Source organism: Spinacia oleracea, chromosome 5 (assembly GCF_020520425.1).
Source record: "Spinacia oleracea cultivar Varoflay chromosome 5, BTI_SOV_V1, whole genome shotgun sequence".
Lineage (NCBI taxonomy): Eukaryota > Viridiplantae > Streptophyta > Magnoliopsida > Caryophyllales > Amaranthaceae > Spinacia > Spinacia oleracea.
Genome location: NC_079491.1, coordinates 31,660,058 through 31,681,119, shown reverse-complemented (window position 1 = coordinate 31,681,119; position 21,062 = coordinate 31,660,058). Strand labels below are relative to the sequence as shown.

Below are 21,062 nucleotides of genomic sequence, written 5' to 3'. Positions count from 1 at the left end.
CCTTTAAATCGGATGTTGTTCATCAGCATTGAAAATTAAGAATGCTTGCTCCTTCGATTAGATATCATTATTAACACCAAGAGTGTAAGATTTTCAACATTTTGGACCATACATGAATATTGTTAGTCAAGTCCTCATCACCCGGCTATTTGTTCCTCTATTGCAGGCACGCTCGGTGTCTCTTCTTAGTTTTGGGTTAGGATATTTTGATATTTACCACCTTTTAAGGTTCATGTTTTTGTATTTACCACCTTATAAAATGTTATTTCATATTTATCATCTTAATCTTATGAAATATTTTTAATTCACCACCTCTTAAGCGGTTTTCATCAAATTTTTGGCCCATGTGAACCTTATTTAACTAACTTCTTCAATTGAAAACCTACTAAAAGATGAGGAAAGTTAAAGAAGTTGGTTAAGTGGAGTTCACATGGATGAAAAATCTGATGAAATTCGTTAAAAGGTGGTGAATACGAAACTTTTCATAAAATTAAGGTGGTAAATATGAAATAACATTTTATAAGGTGGTAAATACAAAAACACGAAACTTAAAAGGTGGTAAATATGAAAAATTCCTTTGGGTTATATAGTAGAACTTCAAACTACTCATACCTATAATAATTACTTCATATGTTGATTTTGAAAATTTACAACAAAAACAAAAAAATGGAAAGTACTTTTTAAATTTAGATTTGGTTCAACAATGACAGTTGATCAACGAGATCAGATCACTTAGTAAAAGATCCAATGACAAGAAAGACTGATGGAATTTGTGCACCATTATATATCATAATCAATACTTAAACAGGAGTCGGAACGTTAAATTATCTATCCTACTACCATCTATGTACAACAAAGACTACTGATCTAAACACTATCCACCAATGTACATATTCAGTTCAAGGTGTTTCAGTTCACGGTTCCCAGCATAGAGCATCCCAAAACAGGAGAATTCAGCATGATTGATCCCTAGACAAAGCAAAGTAGGTTTGGTTTAGCCAACCATTTCAGAGCAAAAGCTTAAGAAGTCACCAAATCTAACAGAGGGACCATCCAGAAAGTATAGCTTACCTCCTCAATGATCAGCATTGTGAGTCTGGTCTCGCTCAATGAACTGTAAAGCATCATCTTTAGAGATAACATTGACCCGACTCACACGTTTATGGTGTGTCACTCCATAAATCTTGTCAGCAACTTTCACAAGCTCTGGTCGAAATGTTGTGGTTATGAATTGCGTATTTGCTTGGTCGGCCAACCTACGGATCATATCTAAAAAGAAAAAGTAAGGATGTCATCAGATCAAAAATAATCCCTGAACCACCAATTTCACGCACAAATTATCGCTGATATAACGAAAATAATCAGTTTTTGGCATAAAACAAGACTACAGAGAACTTGAGCATACTTCCAACAGCTGTTCTGTACTGAGGATCTAGTGCTGCATCTATTTCATCAAAGAGATAAAATGGAGCTGGATCACATCGCTGTATGGCAAAGATCAATGCCAGTGCTACAACAGTTTTCTGACCCCCAGATAATTGCTTCATAGACTGTGTCTCCCCTTGCCCAGTAAATGATACCTGTTATGAAAATCACCAAGAAGAACATATTCAAATAATAAATGGTTGGCCCGAGAAGGTTTTTTTATTATAAGCAAATAATATTATAAAAAAAATTTATTATAAGCAAATAATATTATAAAAACATACAACTCTAAATGTCTTGATCAATCAGAAAATTAAAGATTTGACATAGAACAAATATACTACCAACTTCAGCAACTTCAGATTACTCCCTTTCATTAAAACACGGAACTGGATGAATGTTGTCCATATTTTATCATAACCTCAAACTCTTCCGTCCAACTATGTCACCACTTCACACTTAATTCCCTCTAACCAATACCAAGCCAGTTATTCTACTTCAGGTACCCTTAAAATAACCCATCACCTGTAAGAAAATCTTTCATTTTCTTGATTTTCTCATAATGTCCTCTTCCTAAGGTTTTCTTTTAAAATATTTGCAAATCCATGTATAATTTTTGGTGGGACTATCAAAATTCCCCTTTAAACTCAGTTATTTAGAACTATCAGTTATCAGCAGGATAGAACAAAAGCTAACCTGATAGTCGAATTCAATTTGCTTTTTTTATTGAATTGTTAACAAGATAGATATCTAGATAGTGTAGTTGACAAAAAAAAAATCCACATAGACAGAATGTAACTCCTGCAAAACAGCCCCACTATAGTATACTTGCCTTGACTTTCACTCCAATATACTTCTCAACCCTTCCCTCAGTATCTGCTGTACGAGGCACGTCGTCATCCAGATCATCATCGCCATTGTCTCCATCCTGTTGGATCATCACATAAGACATCCCAAACCAGGTTAACCTATATGCAATATATAAGGTCAAGAATTCAAGCAACTGAGCAAGAAGCAGAACAAAGGAAAGATCACAAACAAGCAAGAACCCTCTTCCTTCCTGGCTAGGTTATTCAGACAGGTATCTGTAAATGTGATTCTGACAGGGGATTTAACAAGCCATAGAAGATACAGAAAGCACCTCAAGAAGACCATTTCTCATATTTCATGGAAAAAGGAAGACCAGAATAACAAGGTTTGTTGATATTAGCATGATCACACAAAAAATATATTTATTGGATGGTCAAGTATCAACTATATTAGTAGTGAGTTAGTGACTAACATTCATCCTATAATAAGATCATTGAATGGCTTGAACTACAAGATGCTGGGAAAAATCACTGACCTTTTTTTTCATCATAACCAAGAATCCGTGACCTCCTTGCACAAGTTCAGAGAATACCTCTCGGAAATTCCTGGCAACACCCTTGAAAGTACGCTCTATTGACTCATCTTTTCGTTGATCCAGAACTTCTATTAGTTCCTTAATTTTCTGCAACAAGTGGAGTTTTTCCACAACAAGTAAAGAAGAGGGACAAAAGAATGCAATAAAATCAGAAATAATTAATTCACTTGATCATGTTTGACTAGTCAACAAGCTGAAAGGCCGACAGATAGCAAGATCAAGAATCCAATACCTCATCACCAGCATCCAGTTCAGCTTGCCTTTTCTGGAGCTCTTCTCGTTGCTCCGTAAAATTTACGTATTGATCTAAAGCTTTTTTGTTCACATGGCTAAACTGTTGGAGTTGTTCATTACACTTGTGAAGCATCTTATGCAATTCTTTTGTACCTTTCCTTCTGTACCTGTTTAAATTAAAACCCAAACTAGTTACTAAAAAGAACAATTAAAGACGAGTGTGATAAGAGTAAGATCCGAAAAAATAAACTGAAAATTTCCCATGTCCTTTTACAGAAACCAGTAATACCCGTTTAAATATTTAGATAAAGAAACAGTCATTTATTGGCACAACTTTAACGCATTTCTCAGTATTTTCCAAAAAGAGAGTCTGCCAAATAGTTATCACAAGACAGATAACATGTAGAATTTCTGTAGATTCCTACAATTGAGAATCTGAATTTGTTGCTCATGTCCTATCTTTTCAATGCCTTCCATGCTATTTAAATCCAATATGTCCTTGCAATCTATCAATCTCTTAAGCACTTGTTACCTCCTTAATGCAAAAAGCTCTAGAAAAGCAACGACAGAAAATGCTGCCAAAGTGACCATGAAGAGGAATATGCTCAGAGAGCAAGAGGACAATTTGACAGAAAGAATCTGCAATGTCTCTTCAATCTTACACTTCTTCTATCATCATTATCATTACCCTATTGCCTCAAAGAGGCTCCGCAAGAAGCGGGGTAAGGTGGGGTCGGACGTACGCAACCTTAGAGGTTGTTTCCAATTGACCCAAAAACGATAACGGGACGACAACCGAACAACCATCTTCTACTTCATGGAAAGGAAGCGAAGAGGTTTTAAGAGCCATTTTGATTTAGTCTATATTCTCAAAAAAAACCATTAACAGAAGCAAATATTACGAGTAGAATTCTGGTATGTTGCTCAAAACAGCCTCACAAGTCTATTAGAAAGAAGGTTAATAAAGGAAATGGTAAATACAGCACCAGATCGTATTTTCTAAAAAGCTATTCCCAAACATCACTCCTACTCATACACAGCACCATGCAGAAACACTTCTTCCAACCCGCTCAAAAAATGCTGGAATAAAGTAATACATCACACATTCCTCTCGAAAACAGAACCAGTAGCTCACATCACAGCATTTGACTCCAAAGAAATAACCATTCAAAATTATGTAACTGCTTGGTTCCTAGCCCATTCATCTTCTTCCCTGGATAAAAGGACCCTGGAAAATGACACGTTCCTTCTTCATAGTTGCACTTTGGACATTTCCATTTCATTACACCATGTCAGCTTGTTGCAAATTCACCATTTTCAAAAGCAACAACTAGCACATAGCTTTCTCGTGGTAATTTTAGCTAGCCCTTAGATAGTGGTGTAACATGTAAGACATTCATTTGTGTAGGGGGGGTTTCATTGATGATAATTGAAAAAGGAGCTATCTGAATTTATCAGCAAACATTATACGAAGCTATTAACTAAGCAAACACGTGCATTATTTTCCATAACATAAGAATAATCGATGAGCAAAGACATCAAATTACGTGTCAAAAGCATCGGATGATAATGGACCCAAGTCTCTGATTTTCTTCGAGTATTCCTCCTGCCTAGCAAGGAGCATATTCTTGTTACTTATTAACTGCTCCAGCTCTTCTGCTTCCTTCTGAAGCTGTTTCTCATAGTCTACACGTAATTTCTGCATTGACAATTTATTAGATCAACAATAAATAAAATAAAAAGCAACAGCATCAATTTAATATGTGTGAGCTTATCATCACCTGCAACTTATCATCTTCAATTTTAATTTCCTTGAGTTTCTTCGTTAAACTGTCCATTGACACAGATACTCCTGCAGGACAGAGTTTAGAGAAATAGAATTAACATTCAAACTAGTTAGGTAGGAAAATAAAAAGATCTGACGCAAAACTCACTTCTGAGCTCCCCTATTGCCTCATCCACTAAAGATTTAGCCTCGTCCATTTCCCTCTGAATTGACTCAGTCTCAGCAGATGACATTTCATTCTCCGCAGATGATATAACATCCACCAACTCCTGTTGGCGGCGCAACAGATTTGTGGAGAGATTGGTTTCAAGCTCCAATTTTTTTGCTTCAATCTGTAAATGGGAAAACACGAGACAGTGAGAAAAAAGAATTAACACATTCTTGTCATATAGATAGTTCAAAACTTCAACTAAGGTTCACCCCAACCTCTTCAAGCTTTGCCCTGCATTCTATGAGCTTATCCTTCATATCCTTGATCTCAGGGTTCAATCGAGACAGAAGGTCTTTCTCCTCTGGACTCAATTGATCAACAAGGTCTGTACCCATCTCTGCCCGTTTCAAGGCTATATTGGCATTAAGTTGCTCAATCTGCGTGCCTACATTCGAAAGCAATTTTTCCTACAAAAAAGCAACAAGCTAGATGTAAAAATAAGAAACAAATAATTACAATTTGATGTATGAACTCCATTTGGCGCATACCTTTTTTTCCAGAGCGGCGGATGTAGATCTCTTTTGTCTGGTAGCATCTGCAATATCCTGACGAAGCTGCTCCACTTCTGATCTATGATGAGCACGGTCAGCATCTAGTTTTTGCTGGTCTGTAATTTTCTCAGTAATTTTCTGGTCAATATGTGAGGATTGTTAAGAGAGAACAGATAGTGAGTAAATTGTAAAGGTTCTTAGTACTAAAGTGTCCCTCTGCCTTAGTACAAAACCCAAGCTCCAAACCCAATAGGGAATTGAACTTTTGGATAGTCTTCACCCACTTAAAAAAAATGAACACATCAATGACTTTACAATTTGCAAAATAGCAACCAAGTAGGACAATAGAGTACCAAAGCTAGTGGCAGAGCAAAATATCACAAAAGGCCATTCAAATTCCTAACAACAAAAACAACAACCAAGCCTAAGTCCCAAATCATCTGGGGTCGCTAACATGAACTGGCATAACGAACCGTCTAGGAAACGTGAAGTAAGAAAAGTAAAAGGTTATGTTAAAGAAAGTAAACACGCAAAAATGAGAAAGTGAAGGTGAGGGTAACGAGGCAAGAAAAATAGGGAACAAGAAAACAAGACATGTCAGTTTAAAGAAGAGGCGCAGATATGTTTTGAAAAATAATAAAAATAAAATTAGAAAATGAGAGAAGTTTGCAAAGGAAAATAGAAAGAGAAAAAAAAGTCATGTTGAGTCGTCGACATATATTATCTCCCTCCGCTCCGCCATATCTAACGCCATATTTTCCTCAGTCCCCAAGAAACTCATATCACTCTCAATCACCCTCTTCCATGTTTTCTTTGGTCTTCCCCTACCCCTCACAATTCAACCAGTTGTCCACTCTTCAAGCCCCCCGGCGCATCATTTGGCCTCCGTCTTACATGGTCAAGCCACCTTAGTCGATTCTCCCTCATATTGTTCTCAATCGGTGTAACCCCCTAATTTCTTCCTAATCACCTCAACCGATTCTATGTTGTATGACTACACATCCAACGCAACATATACATCTCAGCCACATTCATCTTATGAATGTGCCATTGTTTCAACGCCCAACATTTTGTCTATAATAATTGACGTACCGGTAGAATTTTCCCTTTAATCTATGGGATATGCCAGGATCACATTTCCATTTCAATCAACCTGATTTAATTCTATGCAACATCTCCATATAACTCCCCATCCTTTTAGATAATAGATCCTAGGTAGCGAGAAAAATCTGAACCTTCGACAATCCTCACATCCAAGGCGATCGTCCCTACCTCCCTGCTTCTATTACTGCTAAACACACACTCCAAATATTCTATCTTACTTCTGCTCAACATTAAGCCACGAGATTCTAAAGTATGTCTCCTTAATTCCAACTTACTTCCACACCTTCTTTCTTCGTCGACCAATACAATATCATCAACAAACAACATACACCATCGTATACAAAACAGCCTTGTTTCCTCTTGGGGGGGGAAAAACAGAGTTACACACCTAGCTATCATCTACAATTAAAATCTGTGTGTACAAAGATGCAGTTCTACAAGCTTCAAATTAGAACAAAGGAGAAATAGGCCACAAAGAGAATAGAAGGATTTTCCATTGATTTAAATCCATATCAAATGCAATAATACGGAATTGGTTGATTTTTAAACATCTGAAATTAATCACAAAGATTAACTGATTACTGGTGAGTGGTGAGTGGTGACACTTCCAAGAGACAAGGATTTTAAAATTCGGAATTTTTTAATGGTACCAGCACAACATTTACATACAAATCAGAAATCTTTCAAGTGTTAGGTGGACTGGTGGTAGTGGCACTAAATTTTGAACCAGGAGGAACAAAAACATAGTAGTTGTCTAATTTTCTAGACCAAAAATCCTACCCGTATAATTAATTGACAGAAAAGCTTCTATGAACATGAGCTCTTGGGGGTTATTTTACCCATGCACACTCCCAAAATTACAAATGAGAGAAATAGTTTGCAGAAAAGGGTGAGCACTTCAACTGTGATTGTAAAGCCTTAAAGAGAAGGATATCTTGAAGTTGGAGCTTAACTTCTTCCAGTTCTTTCTTCTTCATATTAATAACCCTCGTATTCTGCTTAATTATATTCATAAACTTCAATTTCGAACGCCTATAATCATAAAATCCTCCAGTCATCCCACCTTTCTTGCTTACTTGGTCACCTGCTCCAGTATAAAAATGAAATCAGAAGGAAATCATGAACAGAAATATCAATTAGCAAGAGAATAGAAATAACTCAGGTCACCTTCCAGAGTAATGCAATCAAAGCCATCATTACGAGCAACTCTTGAAGCTACATCCAGATTTCGACAGACCACGGTTCTTCCAAAGACCTTGGACAAGTTAATGACAATGTCATAAGCTTAACCATGTTGGGGGGTTGGGGGTGGGGGGGGAACAAATCTGAACATCAATATTAAGCAATTGCAACTCGGTGAATGGCTAAAATCATCTCATCGAGATTATCAATAGTTCAGTTACAGCACAGAAAATGGTGAATACATACTTCCTATATTTCTCAATAGATGCATCGCTTTGACTTCTTAAAATATTCAAATATTAACTTTGACCACATTAATTTACTAATACATAAAGACAAAAGTCAATTTTTTTATTCTTGTTAGGTTAATCTCAATATATATTTTAAATAAATCACTTTTTAATAATTTTTATTATTATAATAATTAAACACATAGACGGCCAAAGTTAGTATATAAATAATGTAGAAAGTCAAAGTGATGTATATACAAATAAACAGAGTTAGTATTACATATCCAAGTTCCAAAGCTCTTATGCTGCACTTTGAAAAATGTAGCTAAAATGAGAGAACGAAAGGACGCCAATTAATCCTAAAAAAAGTCCAAGATCACAAGGCAGCAGAAAGATAATTGCAGAAATAAAAACAACTTTCCACCCTCTATTTACAACAAAGAGTCTTTAATGAGCAAATTTTCAAGTTCAGATTACAATGGACTAAATCAAATATTTCAGTAAGATCTGTAACATGTTATTGATTTGTACTAAAAGGGCGGCGCCTAGCAATTTTAGGGCTAAAGCTAAAAACTAAAGAGACTTTGCACAGTTAAGCAGATAAGACAGCAGACATCTTACACCTCTCTAAGGTAGTAGCCTTATTAGACTTTAGAGGCATTGGGTTACAAGATGGTCAATGGTTAAGGTATGGACGTTGCACAAATGTAATAATTTTCGAAAAATAACTCACCATATAAAGAAAAGAAAAGGGATGCTCACCTGTGAAAAGGCTTTAGAAAAGCTTTCTTGAAATTTAAGTTTCTTGACCAAAGGCACTACATCATCATTTTGAGGACAGGTGACATGTGGAGGCCTGACCTTGTTCAAAGGTATAAATGTCACTCGTCCACCCTTGGATGCATTTAGATGCCTGATAATCTTAGTAGCGGTTTCATCTGAATCAACCACCACATGGAATAAGCTGCGCAAAAAAAAGCAGAATCTCAATCGTAACAACAACAAATATAACACATGAAAAGTTTAGCCTTCAAGCAAAATGAACAAAGCTTTCCAGACTGAGTTCTATGACAAGTACAACATATACCTGTTTCCAGCAGTAACTTCAACTGCAGTAAAAAACCTGTCATCACATTCCAATAACTCAATAAGTGATCCAAATACACCCTCAATCTTGTATTGGTCACATATTCTCCTAACAGAAGTTAGTCCTCTCCTAATATCCTGCAAATTTGGAGAGGAGGAAATTTTAGGAAAAGAAAGATAAGCTAATACCACAATAGTGCATAAAACCGTATTGCTGCTATGTGGTAACAGAGACGAAAGAAAATAAATAAACATTATCCCCCCTCTAATAAATTACATTGACATGCAATGAAGGTAGGATGAGACAAGTTGATCATCTATGTACGGCTTAACGGACTAAGGCCTTGTTCTCTTCACTTGATTTCTACTGAGTTGAAAATATTATTACTAGTTAAATTGATCTTTACAGATTGCAACTGATTTTTTACTGATTGACTAGTATCTTTGGCTATAAGTTACTGATTTTTACTGGGACATTGTTCTCTTATGTTGAAGAGAACAGGTCCTGAAAGGAGATGTATCAGCTAGCCAAAGATGTACTTATGCTCCACGATTAATCAATTGACACATCTTCCCCAAACAGCACAAGAAACTCATATATCATGCAATAGAAGTTAGCCTTTAATGACCAGGAAGAATTACGATTATGAAGCTGTGTTTCATGGATCTCATAATCCCAAAAATAGATTGATGCTTCATTTGTTCAAAACAATGTGTAAATCAGTTTTAGAAAGGTAAAATGACCTCGACCGCCAGGATATCGTAATCAGTTCATATCTGCAAAGAAGATTTCCATCATATGAACCCCCTTGCAAATTGTTGCAAAAGAAGTATGTGGCTAATGGATTGAAATTCCAAATCTACCGGAACTTCTCTGAGATGCTGTTTTCCGCAGAAAACTTAAATTCTACTTCAATCCTGGATGTCAGATGAAAACTACAGTGATTTGGGTTAACTTTCTCCCAAGATCAAACCTCTTCCATGTGTAACCTAAGTTTTCAGATCTATGCACAGTTGCACATATTGTCTCTTCAAATATTTTTACGTGTGATGATGAATCTGGACATGTAGGGTACAAGAAACTTCGATCCAGAATCTGTCAATGGCAAGGGATATAAAACTTCCGTGCCACAATTTCAAGCCATGATTGGTCTGTAACAGCAAAGGGTGATAACAGACAATTTCCCATTACTCAAATACATTGTAGAACTAGCTGATCGAGCAATAAGCTGAAACCCAAAACCACCTTAACTACAAGCAAAAAATCAACTCCTCTCTTTGAATGCCCTCTTCCGTTTCGGTCTAATGTCTTATCAGCACAAACACAGGCAAGTTGCACGCTCATTCATTCAAAAGGATAAATTTCCCTCAACAATTCATCAAAAAGGAAAACACCTAGCACTCACACGTCAGATTGCATGGAACATATAAGAGTTGTCATGCAAGTATTTACACATACCAGAAAGGCAAACCAAGAATCTGATAGATAATTCAACACAATTCCTCAGACCCACCCTACACCGCACATTATACAACATTTTTTACCAAGGAAAAAGTTGTAACCAAGGTAGAAGTACTCACACCAGGAGTGGCATGGTCAAGGTTCTTTTCTGCTTTTACCACTTCTGACGTTAATTTTTCAACTTCAGACGACAGCTCATTTTCTCTTTCCCATAACAACCTGGCATGCAAAATATTCACATTAGATAACGATGCAAAAATTGAGATTGACGAAAAAAGGTGGGAACAGATCAAGCCAGAAGACTTTGGCACTAAGGAACAGAACTCACTTCCGTTCATCTTGAAGTCGGTCTCTTTGTCCCTTGGAAGTGATAAACCCATCGTTAGACTGGTTGATGTTGTTTTCAAGTGCTGCCAAATTAGCTTTTCGGGATTTAATAAAATCATCGATATCCCTGAGCTGAGCATTAAGGTTATCGAATTCACCCTGGAGCTTCATTTTCTGTAGATACACAAACCAAAAACAGCCGAAAGAATAAACTCTAAAGTCAAAAGAAGCCTATGGGAGATCAAGCAAAACAGAGTTTACCACATATCAAGTGATACAAGTCAAAATGAAATGAAACGATTAAACATCCGGCAAATCTCCAGGCTAATCAAGACAAAGAAGTATGTTCGAGCAATATAATGCTTGTTATGAATGAAAATCTTTTTCCATAATTGCCACAAAAGATGCCAGATTTTTACGGAACCAAAACACCTACGAAGTATAAATTTTACAAAGAAATAAGCCTAAACATCGCAGTGAAGCAGACAATTTTATTTTTTTTTATTTTTTTTGAAGCAGACAATTAAAAGTCACAGATTTGTCTTTTTTATAATACAAAAAGGTCACTGGCGGTTCAACAAAAGACACCCTTTATGCCCATACATCCAGGTCTATCTCCAGTCAAAACAGTGATCCCTTCTCCTCCACAAAACAGCATGTCCCCATCTAAGATCCTTCCCATTTCAATATTTCGTCCTTCCCTGGTCCTTGGACGATCCTAGCTCCAGTGACTTCCACCACACCAGATTTTCTGACTGGTAGCCATCGGAAACAACTTTTTTCCTGTGTCTTATGGATGGAGATTTGGCATTTAGTTCAGACATACAGTATTTGAGTAAAAATAAGGAAAGGGCCAAAGCTGGTATTGCCAGCATCAATTTCCACCTTTGACAGTGAAGTAAATCACTCGATCTAGTGGTCTTCTGATGTTTTGATACCGTCTATCTTCAGATGAAATCATTAGGGGTGCCAATTATCGTATGTTCCTTTTTTTCTCTTTCAATATATATTAGATCCCTAGAATTGATAAAATATTTGCACTCATATAGAATTTCACAAAATTACATCTCTTACATAAGATCTGAGTAGTGAATCAAAATATTGGGTGGCTGAGATTACTATGGATTGCAATTAGTTTTCTTTATATAGCCAGTTACCATAATAGTGGAGCCTAGGATCAAGTGGTGAAAAATTCAAGGGGAGCAACAACTAAAATTCGTAGAGAAGTTGGCGAGTGAAGGGGTTTGGGACGGTGATATGGATTTGGATATAGACTCATTATGGACAAGAATAGAGCATACCATAAAGGACGTGGTGAAAGAGGTCCTAGGACAATCCAAACGATGCATGCCACCAAGTAAGGACACATCTTGGTGGAACAAAGATGTGCAACAAGCTATAAATAGCAAACGAGAATGCTATAAGGAGTTGGGAAAATGTAGAGGTGATGATAACTACGAGAAGTACAAGGAGGCTAAAAGGGAAGCAAAGAAGGTCGTTACGGAGGCTAGAGCAAAGGTGAATCATGATCTTTACGCAAGATTGGATACAAAAATAGGGGAAAATGACATCTATAGACTTGCTAGAATGAGAGATACAAAGACGCGAGACATTAGGAGGATTAATGTGTGAAAGATGTTGATCAAAAAGTTTTGGTGGGAGATAAGGAAATAAAGGATAGATGGAGGTTCTACTTTGATAACTTGTTCAACGGGGATCAAGGACGAGATATTTATGCGAAGAATTCAAAAGAGAGTAGTCGAAGTGGCACTGAAGAAGATGGGACGCAAGAGGGCAATGGGCTCGATGGCATACCTATCGAAGTATGGAGATGCTTTGGAGAGAGAGGGGTTGTATGGTTAATAACTGCTTACAAGAAGATGTGGGGAAGTAATAGGATGTCGTTGGAGTGGCGGAAAAGTACTATCATCCCCTTGTACAAGAACAAGGGTGACGTCCAAGATTGTGCCAACTATCGAAGAATCAAACTAATGAGTCATACTATGAAACTATGGGAGAGAATTATTGAGCAAAGGTTAAGGAGAAGTGTGAAGATCTCGGAGAACCAGTTTGGATTTATGCCAGGGAGATCGACTATGGAGGCCATTCATCTTATAAGACAACTAATGGAGAATTATCGAGACAAGAAGAAGGATTTACATATGGTTTTCATTGATTTGGAGAAGGCGTATGACAAGGTACCGAGGGAAAATCTTTGGTGGGGTTTAAGTAGGAAACGAATTTCGAGGAAGTATATCGATATCATCAAGGACATGTATGAGGGAGTTAGCACGAGTGTGCGAATTAGTGTTGGTAAGACCGAAGAATTCCCCATTACGATTGGAGTACATCAAGGTTCCGTACTTAGCTCGTACCTTTTTGCTATAGTCGTGGATGAATTGACGAGGTCAATTCAAGATGGTATACCTATATTGTGTTGATTGATGAAACCAAAGGAGTGGAAACTAAGTTGGAGTTATGGAGACAAACTTTGGAGTCTCGTGGTTTTAGGCTGAGTAGAAACAAGACGGAATATATGGAGTATAAGTTTAATAGAGTCCAAAACAGAGAGACAGGGGAGACATGTGCGATTACCTTAGATGGGATAATCGTCCAAGGTTTTGAGATGTTCCGCTACTTAGGATCTATTATCCAAAAGGATGGAAATTGAATGGGGATGTGGTTCATGGAATCAAAGCAGGTTGGTTGAAGTGGAAAAGTGTCACAGGGTTCCTATGTGTGATTCAGGCATGCCCCAAAGATTGAAGGGAAAATTCTACCGCACGGCAATTCAACCGCCGTTGTTATACGGCACAAAATGTTGGGAAGTGAAACATTGTCACGTGTATAAGATGAATATGGCAGAGATGCGCATGTTACGTTAGATTTGTGGCCATACAAGAAAGGATCGGTTGAGGAATGAGATTATTAGGAAGAGAGTAGGGGTTGCACCGATTGAGTTTAAGATGATAGAAATCGTTTAAGATGGTTTGGACATGTAAGAAAAAGATCAAGTGATGCCCCGGTTAGGAGGCTAGAAGGGTGGCAAAGTGATAGGATTACGGGGTAGGGAAAGACTAAGAAAACTTGGAATAAGGTGATTGAGCACGATATGAGCCTATTTGGGACTGAGGAAAATATGACGTTGGATAGGATAGAGTGGAGGGAGAGAATATACGTTGATGACGTTATTTGACTTATTCATCTTCCATTTTCACTCTCTAGTTTACTTTTTGCGTTTTGCAAACCTTTTGTGGACGTTTTTTTTTTTTTCAAGGCTCACTTTTATATGCTATTTTGATGTACTTATTGTATTTATTTTTAAATTTCTCGTTTTAAACTTTACCTGCGACAGGTTTGAAGTAAGAACCAGCTGAAGTTCATCAATTTCCTTTTGAAGCCATTTATCACGATCAGTTTTATCACGGAACTGAATGGCGCGACCTTGCTTCTGATAAAGAATACTCAACTTCTTTTCACGCTCCATTATTCTGCATGTTGAAAAAGAGAGGAAATAAATCAAGTCTGTTGTGTTTCAGTATCTTTATACCGCTTCCCCAGCATCAGCACCAAAAAGCCCATCTCTATACATGAGAAAAAGGCAGAAAAAGCATCCAATGTTTGCAGGCATATGCTAGAGATCTATGAATCCAAGGCTTTTGTCAATCGTACCCTATTGTCATCTCATTCTCCTGCATCTTTAAAGCATTAAACGAAGGCTTAATCACTTCAATCTCATTCGTTGACTCCAAGATTTCCCGCTTCACAACCTCAAGCTGTTTGGCAGCACCATTCTACAATACACCATTTACAAAAAGAAAGAAACAAAGAAAAGATAAATAGCTGCATCATAGAAAAAACTTAGAATTTCAACAATGATTTGTCAACCGTATACAACCTTGGCACGTGAACTTCTGGAAATTCTCTCTTTCAAATCTCTGCAATCAAGCTCAAGCTGTGTCTTCCTCTTTATCGCTTCTGTACGACGATTCTCAACTGCCACTTTCTCTTTGGTCAGCACTTGAAGTTCTTTGGAAAGCCTTTTGGAATCCTTGTCCAAGTCCTTGCATCGCTCTTCAGACTCCAGAATAGCGTTGTACATTGTAGTCGACTTCTCGGAAACCTTGTCCCGCTCTTCTTCGACCTGAAAAAGAGCACAGACACCCATCAGCCACAAAATTTGAAATGAGAAAGCAAATGTTAATGGAAGAATAAGCAGAGTAAAAGTCTTTTACATGATAGCTTCAAATCTCCAATAAAAACTGGCTAAACTGCTAAACAACTTGACGACAATAATTCATCATACACCAGTACACCATCAAATAGCTAAACTGTAGTGAATTATTGCAACAGTCTTAGCAGGATTATAAATTATCTAAACCATCACATCGACAAAAAAAATCTCAAATTCTGAATTCATCCAATACATGTCTTGAGATATTGATCAAATAACTACTATGCATACATCTCATCATGTAACTACTCATGGGAAAACGCTGACCTTAGCTAACTTCTGTCGAGCATCCTGAAGTTCCTTATCATAGATGGTGTACTCCAGGGATTTTCTCTGCCTGTCAAGCTGCTGATATTTTCTCAAATCCTCCTTCTCCTCATCCAGCTCCTTCAACCGCTCATCCAAGTATTTAACTACTTCGATTATCTGTTTTCGTTTATTGCCTGTAATCAGAGGAAAAACCTCAAAGGGTTAACAAAATGGACAAAACAAAGTTCTAAGAGGAAATGAAGACAGAATGCTAATTGCGATTTAATTAGTTGTGACGTACCAGTTTCATGCATGATTTTCAAACTTTCACGCCGCCTCTCCTCATAAACACGCGTACCTCCAATTTCTTTGAGCAGATCTAGTCGTTCTGCATCCTTCATAAGTGTCAATGATGCAATCTACAGAACATCCGTTGCAGAAAGAAATATTAAGCCACTGTAAGAAATAAAATTTCTAGCATGTTCAAACCATAGTATAAACACATTAGAACATGACAGAAGCAAGTCGACAATCACCTTTCCTTGCTGTACCACATAGTAAGGATTTGAGCGAGAAAATCCAGCACTTTCAAGAAGGTTCATGACCTCGGTTTTCCTGCACAAAGAAGTACAACTTATAACTCAACAAGGACTAACTAAATCAATGCAAGGACAATTAAAATATATGGAAAAAAGGAAGTAATAATAAAAATAGGATATGTTCTCACGTGATATGCTTCCCATCCAAATTATATTCATCCTTTTTTAGCCCAATTATGCGTCGCAAGTGAACTTTTGCTTTATCAACCTGGAGAAGGGACCCAACAATGAGCTCAAGCATAATGTTATGTCTTAACAAGTGTGTTTGTGGATGTTGGGTTCCAACGCACACACCCCTGGCCAAAGAAGATGCATGAGCCAAGAGAGGGATAACTGAGAGATGCATATCACTTGAATGTAGAAATTTGATGGCAGAGATCAGTGACCATTAAAATGAGAGCTGGAGCACAGGACAAAAAAAAATCCAAAAGAGAACAGAAACCATTCAAAGGATCATTATTACCGGGATTCGATTGTCTGAATTATCAAACACGATCTCCACAAATGCAGACAAAACTTGATTCCCTGCTCCTTCCTATTAAAGTTATACAAAGGTGAGAGAAACAACATTAGTCAAGCTTTTATGAACACTTTGGGGAACTTACTATAATCCAAAAAGGTTAAGAATATATCCATACAAATACACTCAATTTGGCGCTTCTTTAAAGGTGCCCTACATGCCACCAGCAGCACTAGGGCAGTACCAAAAAAGAAAAGGTTCACATACCTTTATATAAAATTAACCAATGGACCAACATCCATAAGATTCAATTATACCCAAAAAATAAGGTTTGGACTTTGGAGGTCTACAATAATATTTGAGAGAGAGCATTACAGCCATGGTATTTGGTTATGCTAAGGAAAAAAATTGTTTCTAGAAGGGTGTTTAATCTAATATATATATATATAGAGGGGAGTTTTTTGGAGAGATTTCGGAGTGCCACATAGGATGGCCATGTCATTAAGTGTAATTTAAATAAATAGTAGATAAAAAAAATGAAAAATAACTTTGAGATAGTAAAATAATCCGTTTAAACAAAAAGATAAAATATTGTAAAATAAACAAAAAGATAAATTTTGTAAAATAAACAAAAAGATAAAATTTGCAAATAAACAAAAGATAATTAAACTTATACGGTAGTTTGGTTGATGTTCTATATATAAACCAATGAAGAGTAATCATTAATTGTCACAGGTTAATCATACCTCCCACAACTATACGTTTATTTTGGTTTTGTTGGTTTGTCCTTCTATATTATTGTTTTTCTTTTTAACTTTTTTTTTTTTAATATTTCAGGTTTTGTTGAATGAAATTGTTTTGTTCAAAGTAAGTTGAGTTAATATTACGTTTATTTCTCCATAGTTAATGATTATTGTTCATTGTGTAGGATATTGCGTTTGTTGATTGGGCGTCGTGGTTAGAACTCAAAACAGGATGTGATATTTGCTGAGCATCTAGAAGAATGTGTAGCCTGCTGCAACCAATTAACTACGCTTTCTTTCTTAACAAGTATCAAATTTTAGTACTAACTACTAAGTATTTTGTCCATTCCTTATTAATTAATTATGTACATGATAGTTCTCCATATAAGACGTAGTACTCCGTAGTATTTAGTATGTGTAAATCTTTCAATTATTAAACACATTTTAGTGTTGATTAACATCAAGGCTTAATTTATATGAGTAGTCTTTTTAATTTTACGGGTTTCAACCTTAAGAACTCAACTCAACAAAAATATTCTTTTTTTTTTTTAATGGAATCCTATAAAATTATTAAATGTTACTCATGATTATGTACAACAATTTTCTAGGTTTGGTTAATTTTATTATTTATCTTTTGGCGTCAAAAATTTAGTATCATCCAATTTATTATACTTCGGATGAATATAGATAATACTTTGTTTGATAAAAATCCGGAGATATCATTTAGTCATTCGGATTTTTTTAATAAAAACCCGTGCTAGTTGTTATATTAATCTGAACACGTGGAGTTGGGGTCTGATTCGGCCACTGCTAGCGGTACAGACTACAGACTACAGAGATGTTGCAAGAACACCAAAATTGAGAATACATCAAACATAAAAAAAAAATCAAAATTGAGAGCGCTTTTGGGGAAATACACTATACCCAGGTTGACAAGTTGAAATAATTTGGCAACACAAAATTAATGATAGAAGAACATACATGGAGTAATGCATGCCTATCCTCGCTGCGAAGATTTTGGAAAAGATCGCTGAGGACGAAACGGATTGCTACATAAAAGAAATTTGTTAAATGGAGAAGCTAATGCTTTGATTACAAAAATATTATGGACTAAACAAAATTATGCAAGCAACTTACCATGAAAAAAGTTTGACTTGCCAGAACCATTAGCACCAACTGCATGCAGCAACAATTACTCCAAATTTAGAGACAAGAAATAAACACCCACACACAGCAGATACATATATCAGTATTTACAAGCAAGCATGTACGTAACAAAAACACCCAAAAAAAGATGATGTCATTCTTTAACAGTCAGAAAACACTTAATACATGAACACAACACACTGACGAGCAACCTCAACCAGTAGTCAAATCAGTCATCCCTAAGGAGACTGGTCAAGATAAGCAGAGTGGTGTTATGGTTATGCAAGCCTCTTGAATGTACAACCTTCAGGAATGATGGCTGGAGAAGGGGAGAGTGATCTATAGAAGGAAAAGGGACCTACTGGTACCACATCCCGACCGCGAAAATCTGCTATTGAATATTCCTATATGAAGGACTTGCGGTTTGTCACAGGAATACCACCCTATGACAACCCCTAAAAACATCAATACCGCTATTAGAGCTGATCCGCCCAGTCAAATAGATAGGCAATTTTAATTTTTATTTGCATTTAAAATAGGTGTTCAATAGGAGCGCGTTCTTAATTGATTGATTCAAACCAGTCTTGGATGTCTTGCTTTCCGTGAGTCTTTCCTTTTTAGCGCGCTCTTCCAAAGCACTTAGCTTCCACTAGCGGCAGGACGGCCTCGAATTTTGCTTTATCAAATACTGAGGATTTGAACTGAAGTAAATTGACTAGCCTGCACTAAAGAACCTCTTCGCTTTACTCGCAGAGGACTAAGGCGAAAGATAGGGATAGGCCAGCAAACATCCAATGATTTCATTTTTCTCTAGAAAAGACTAGAAACATTAATTCATAAAACCCGCGACGCCTTCAAATTTTACTCCACTCAAATGATTGTATTCTGGAAAATGATATTATAACCTTAGAATTCTAAAATTCACAGCAAAGTTAACATTTCCAGCTTTGGTTATTAGTTTGATGGCTGAACAAACATAGGTATATAAATGGCTACTTTCTCTGAGCCTTGAGCTGAAATTGTTCTTGCAAAAGTATCCTAAAAGGAAAGATAAAATGCAGAAAGAAAGAAAGAAAGAAGTAAACGAGCAAATTCAGTAGTAGACTACTAGTGATCTCAAAAACTAATCAGGATGTTAGTAAATGAGTAAGATTATATTTATCGAGAATAAATGCTTCTTGTAAACTCCACTATATCCCAATTAAAACAAAGAAAAAATGAATTTCCTTATTACTTTAAATTTAATGGCTTTGGAGAAGGGGAAAAAATCAGCAAACTAAGATATTTTCTTAATAACGCAAATTGTGGAAAACAAAAAAAAAATTATACAAAAGCGCACGTTATCTTGATATTTTAAGTCGTACGTTCTTACCATATACTCCATATAACACAAATTTCGCTCAAGGTTAACAATGACCGTGTAAACCGAGTTAGTCGTTACCAAACAGATCACTAGATAACCCATCTCTTTTATATAAATTTATATTTCAAAAAGATTCCTAATCAATGTCCCCAGACCCAAAATCACCATTTTACCATCCCGTGATCAATTCCCATTATGTTGGAGACTTGGAGGGTCGTCAATCCTCTGCCATCTATATCAAGTCATTTCATTAACAATGTTCCCAGATTTTGAGTTGTCGACTGGTTTAAATAGACGATTTCATTTTTCTTTTATGGTCTTTATTTGGGGTGGAGGATGTCAGGAACAGTACAGTATAAGTAACATTGCTGCAGCCTGCAGGAGAATCGCCAGAGAACAAACAACAGAAAATGATGATTAAGAGAGAGAAAAAAAAAAATCATACCCACACAATTGACCTTTGAACTGAACTCTTCAGTGGCAACTTGTTCTTTATAACTCTTAAAACCCGCAATAATAACCTGTACATAAACCCAGGCTAGTCAATGCTAGATCGCAAACCGAAAATTACTAAAAATTAGCGTTAAATAATAAATCATCACCCAACACACTCAATCATCCAACATTCAAAACCAGATTTCTTCAATTCGGGATTAAACTGATTAGAAAAATATCGAAAATGAGGAATAACCTGCAATATATGCATGATTTCAGCAACAACACTATACCGCAACCTCTGGAAATGAAATCAACATTAAATCAAAATCATGAACAACAATTTCTGAAACCGAAATTTAACCAGCATAACTCAAAAATGAGAACCGACAGTAACAAATGGAAGAATTAGGAGATCAGTAAGCAGGAATTAACACTTAAATGGAAGAGAAATTCGACAAAATTGAATAGTAGAAAAATGAAATTGAGTACTAGGGTTTTGAGTATTCTTACCAGTTGCAGCAGTTAGTGTTGAACTGTTGATTCGCTATGGAGTAGCGAGTAGCGAAGGCGGGAGAGTAGGAGAGAGAAATTGTGTGGAAATGAGTTGTGCGATTAAAGTTTTCAGGAATGTTTTGGGTCGCCAAAATTATGCACATCTCTGAATTCCCGGGCAACTGACGTTGGCTAAAAATTTCGCCCCCCTTTTTATTCCCGACTCCCACGTACAGGCTATTTTTTAATTTTTTTTTCCATATACGACACATTTTATCTACATAAACTTATTTTGTCTAAAATAAAATAATTTATGTCTGAAAATTATTGTAAAAAACTTATTTTTTGAACTTATTTTATCAGAACTTATCTTATTTTATTTGAATTTATTTTAT

The 21,062-nt window shown here is 36.4% G+C and overlaps 1 protein-coding gene across 1 annotated transcript; it reads right to left on the bottom strand.

Annotated features, from left to right (window-relative positions):
• Positions 1-667: 667 nt before the first annotated feature.
• Positions 668-20,862, bottom strand: LOC110803365 (structural maintenance of chromosomes protein 3). Its single transcript, XM_022008875.2, has 30 exons — positions 20,686-20,862; positions 20,429-20,473; positions 20,183-20,258; positions 18,366-18,404; positions 18,210-18,277; positions 16,489-16,560; positions 16,154-16,233; positions 15,963-16,041; positions 15,728-15,845; positions 15,445-15,620; positions 14,842-15,087; positions 14,616-14,737; positions 14,290-14,434; positions 10,945-11,117; positions 10,736-10,835; positions 9,156-9,292; positions 8,831-9,032; positions 7,824-7,911; positions 7,591-7,740; positions 5,550-5,701; positions 5,277-5,468; positions 4,999-5,182; positions 4,846-4,916; positions 4,612-4,763; positions 3,063-3,231; positions 2,771-2,917; positions 2,258-2,353; positions 1,406-1,580; positions 1,072-1,269; positions 668-969 (listed from the first exon to the last, which is right to left on the bottom strand). Exons 2-29 carry the CDS (start codon positions 20,441-20,443, stop codon positions 1,076-1,078), a joined length of 3,618 nt encoding a protein of 1,205 aa, XP_021864567.1. The 5' UTR covers positions 20,444-20,473; positions 20,686-20,862; the 3' UTR covers positions 668-969; positions 1,072-1,075.
• Positions 20,863-21,062: the final 200 nt, after the last annotated feature.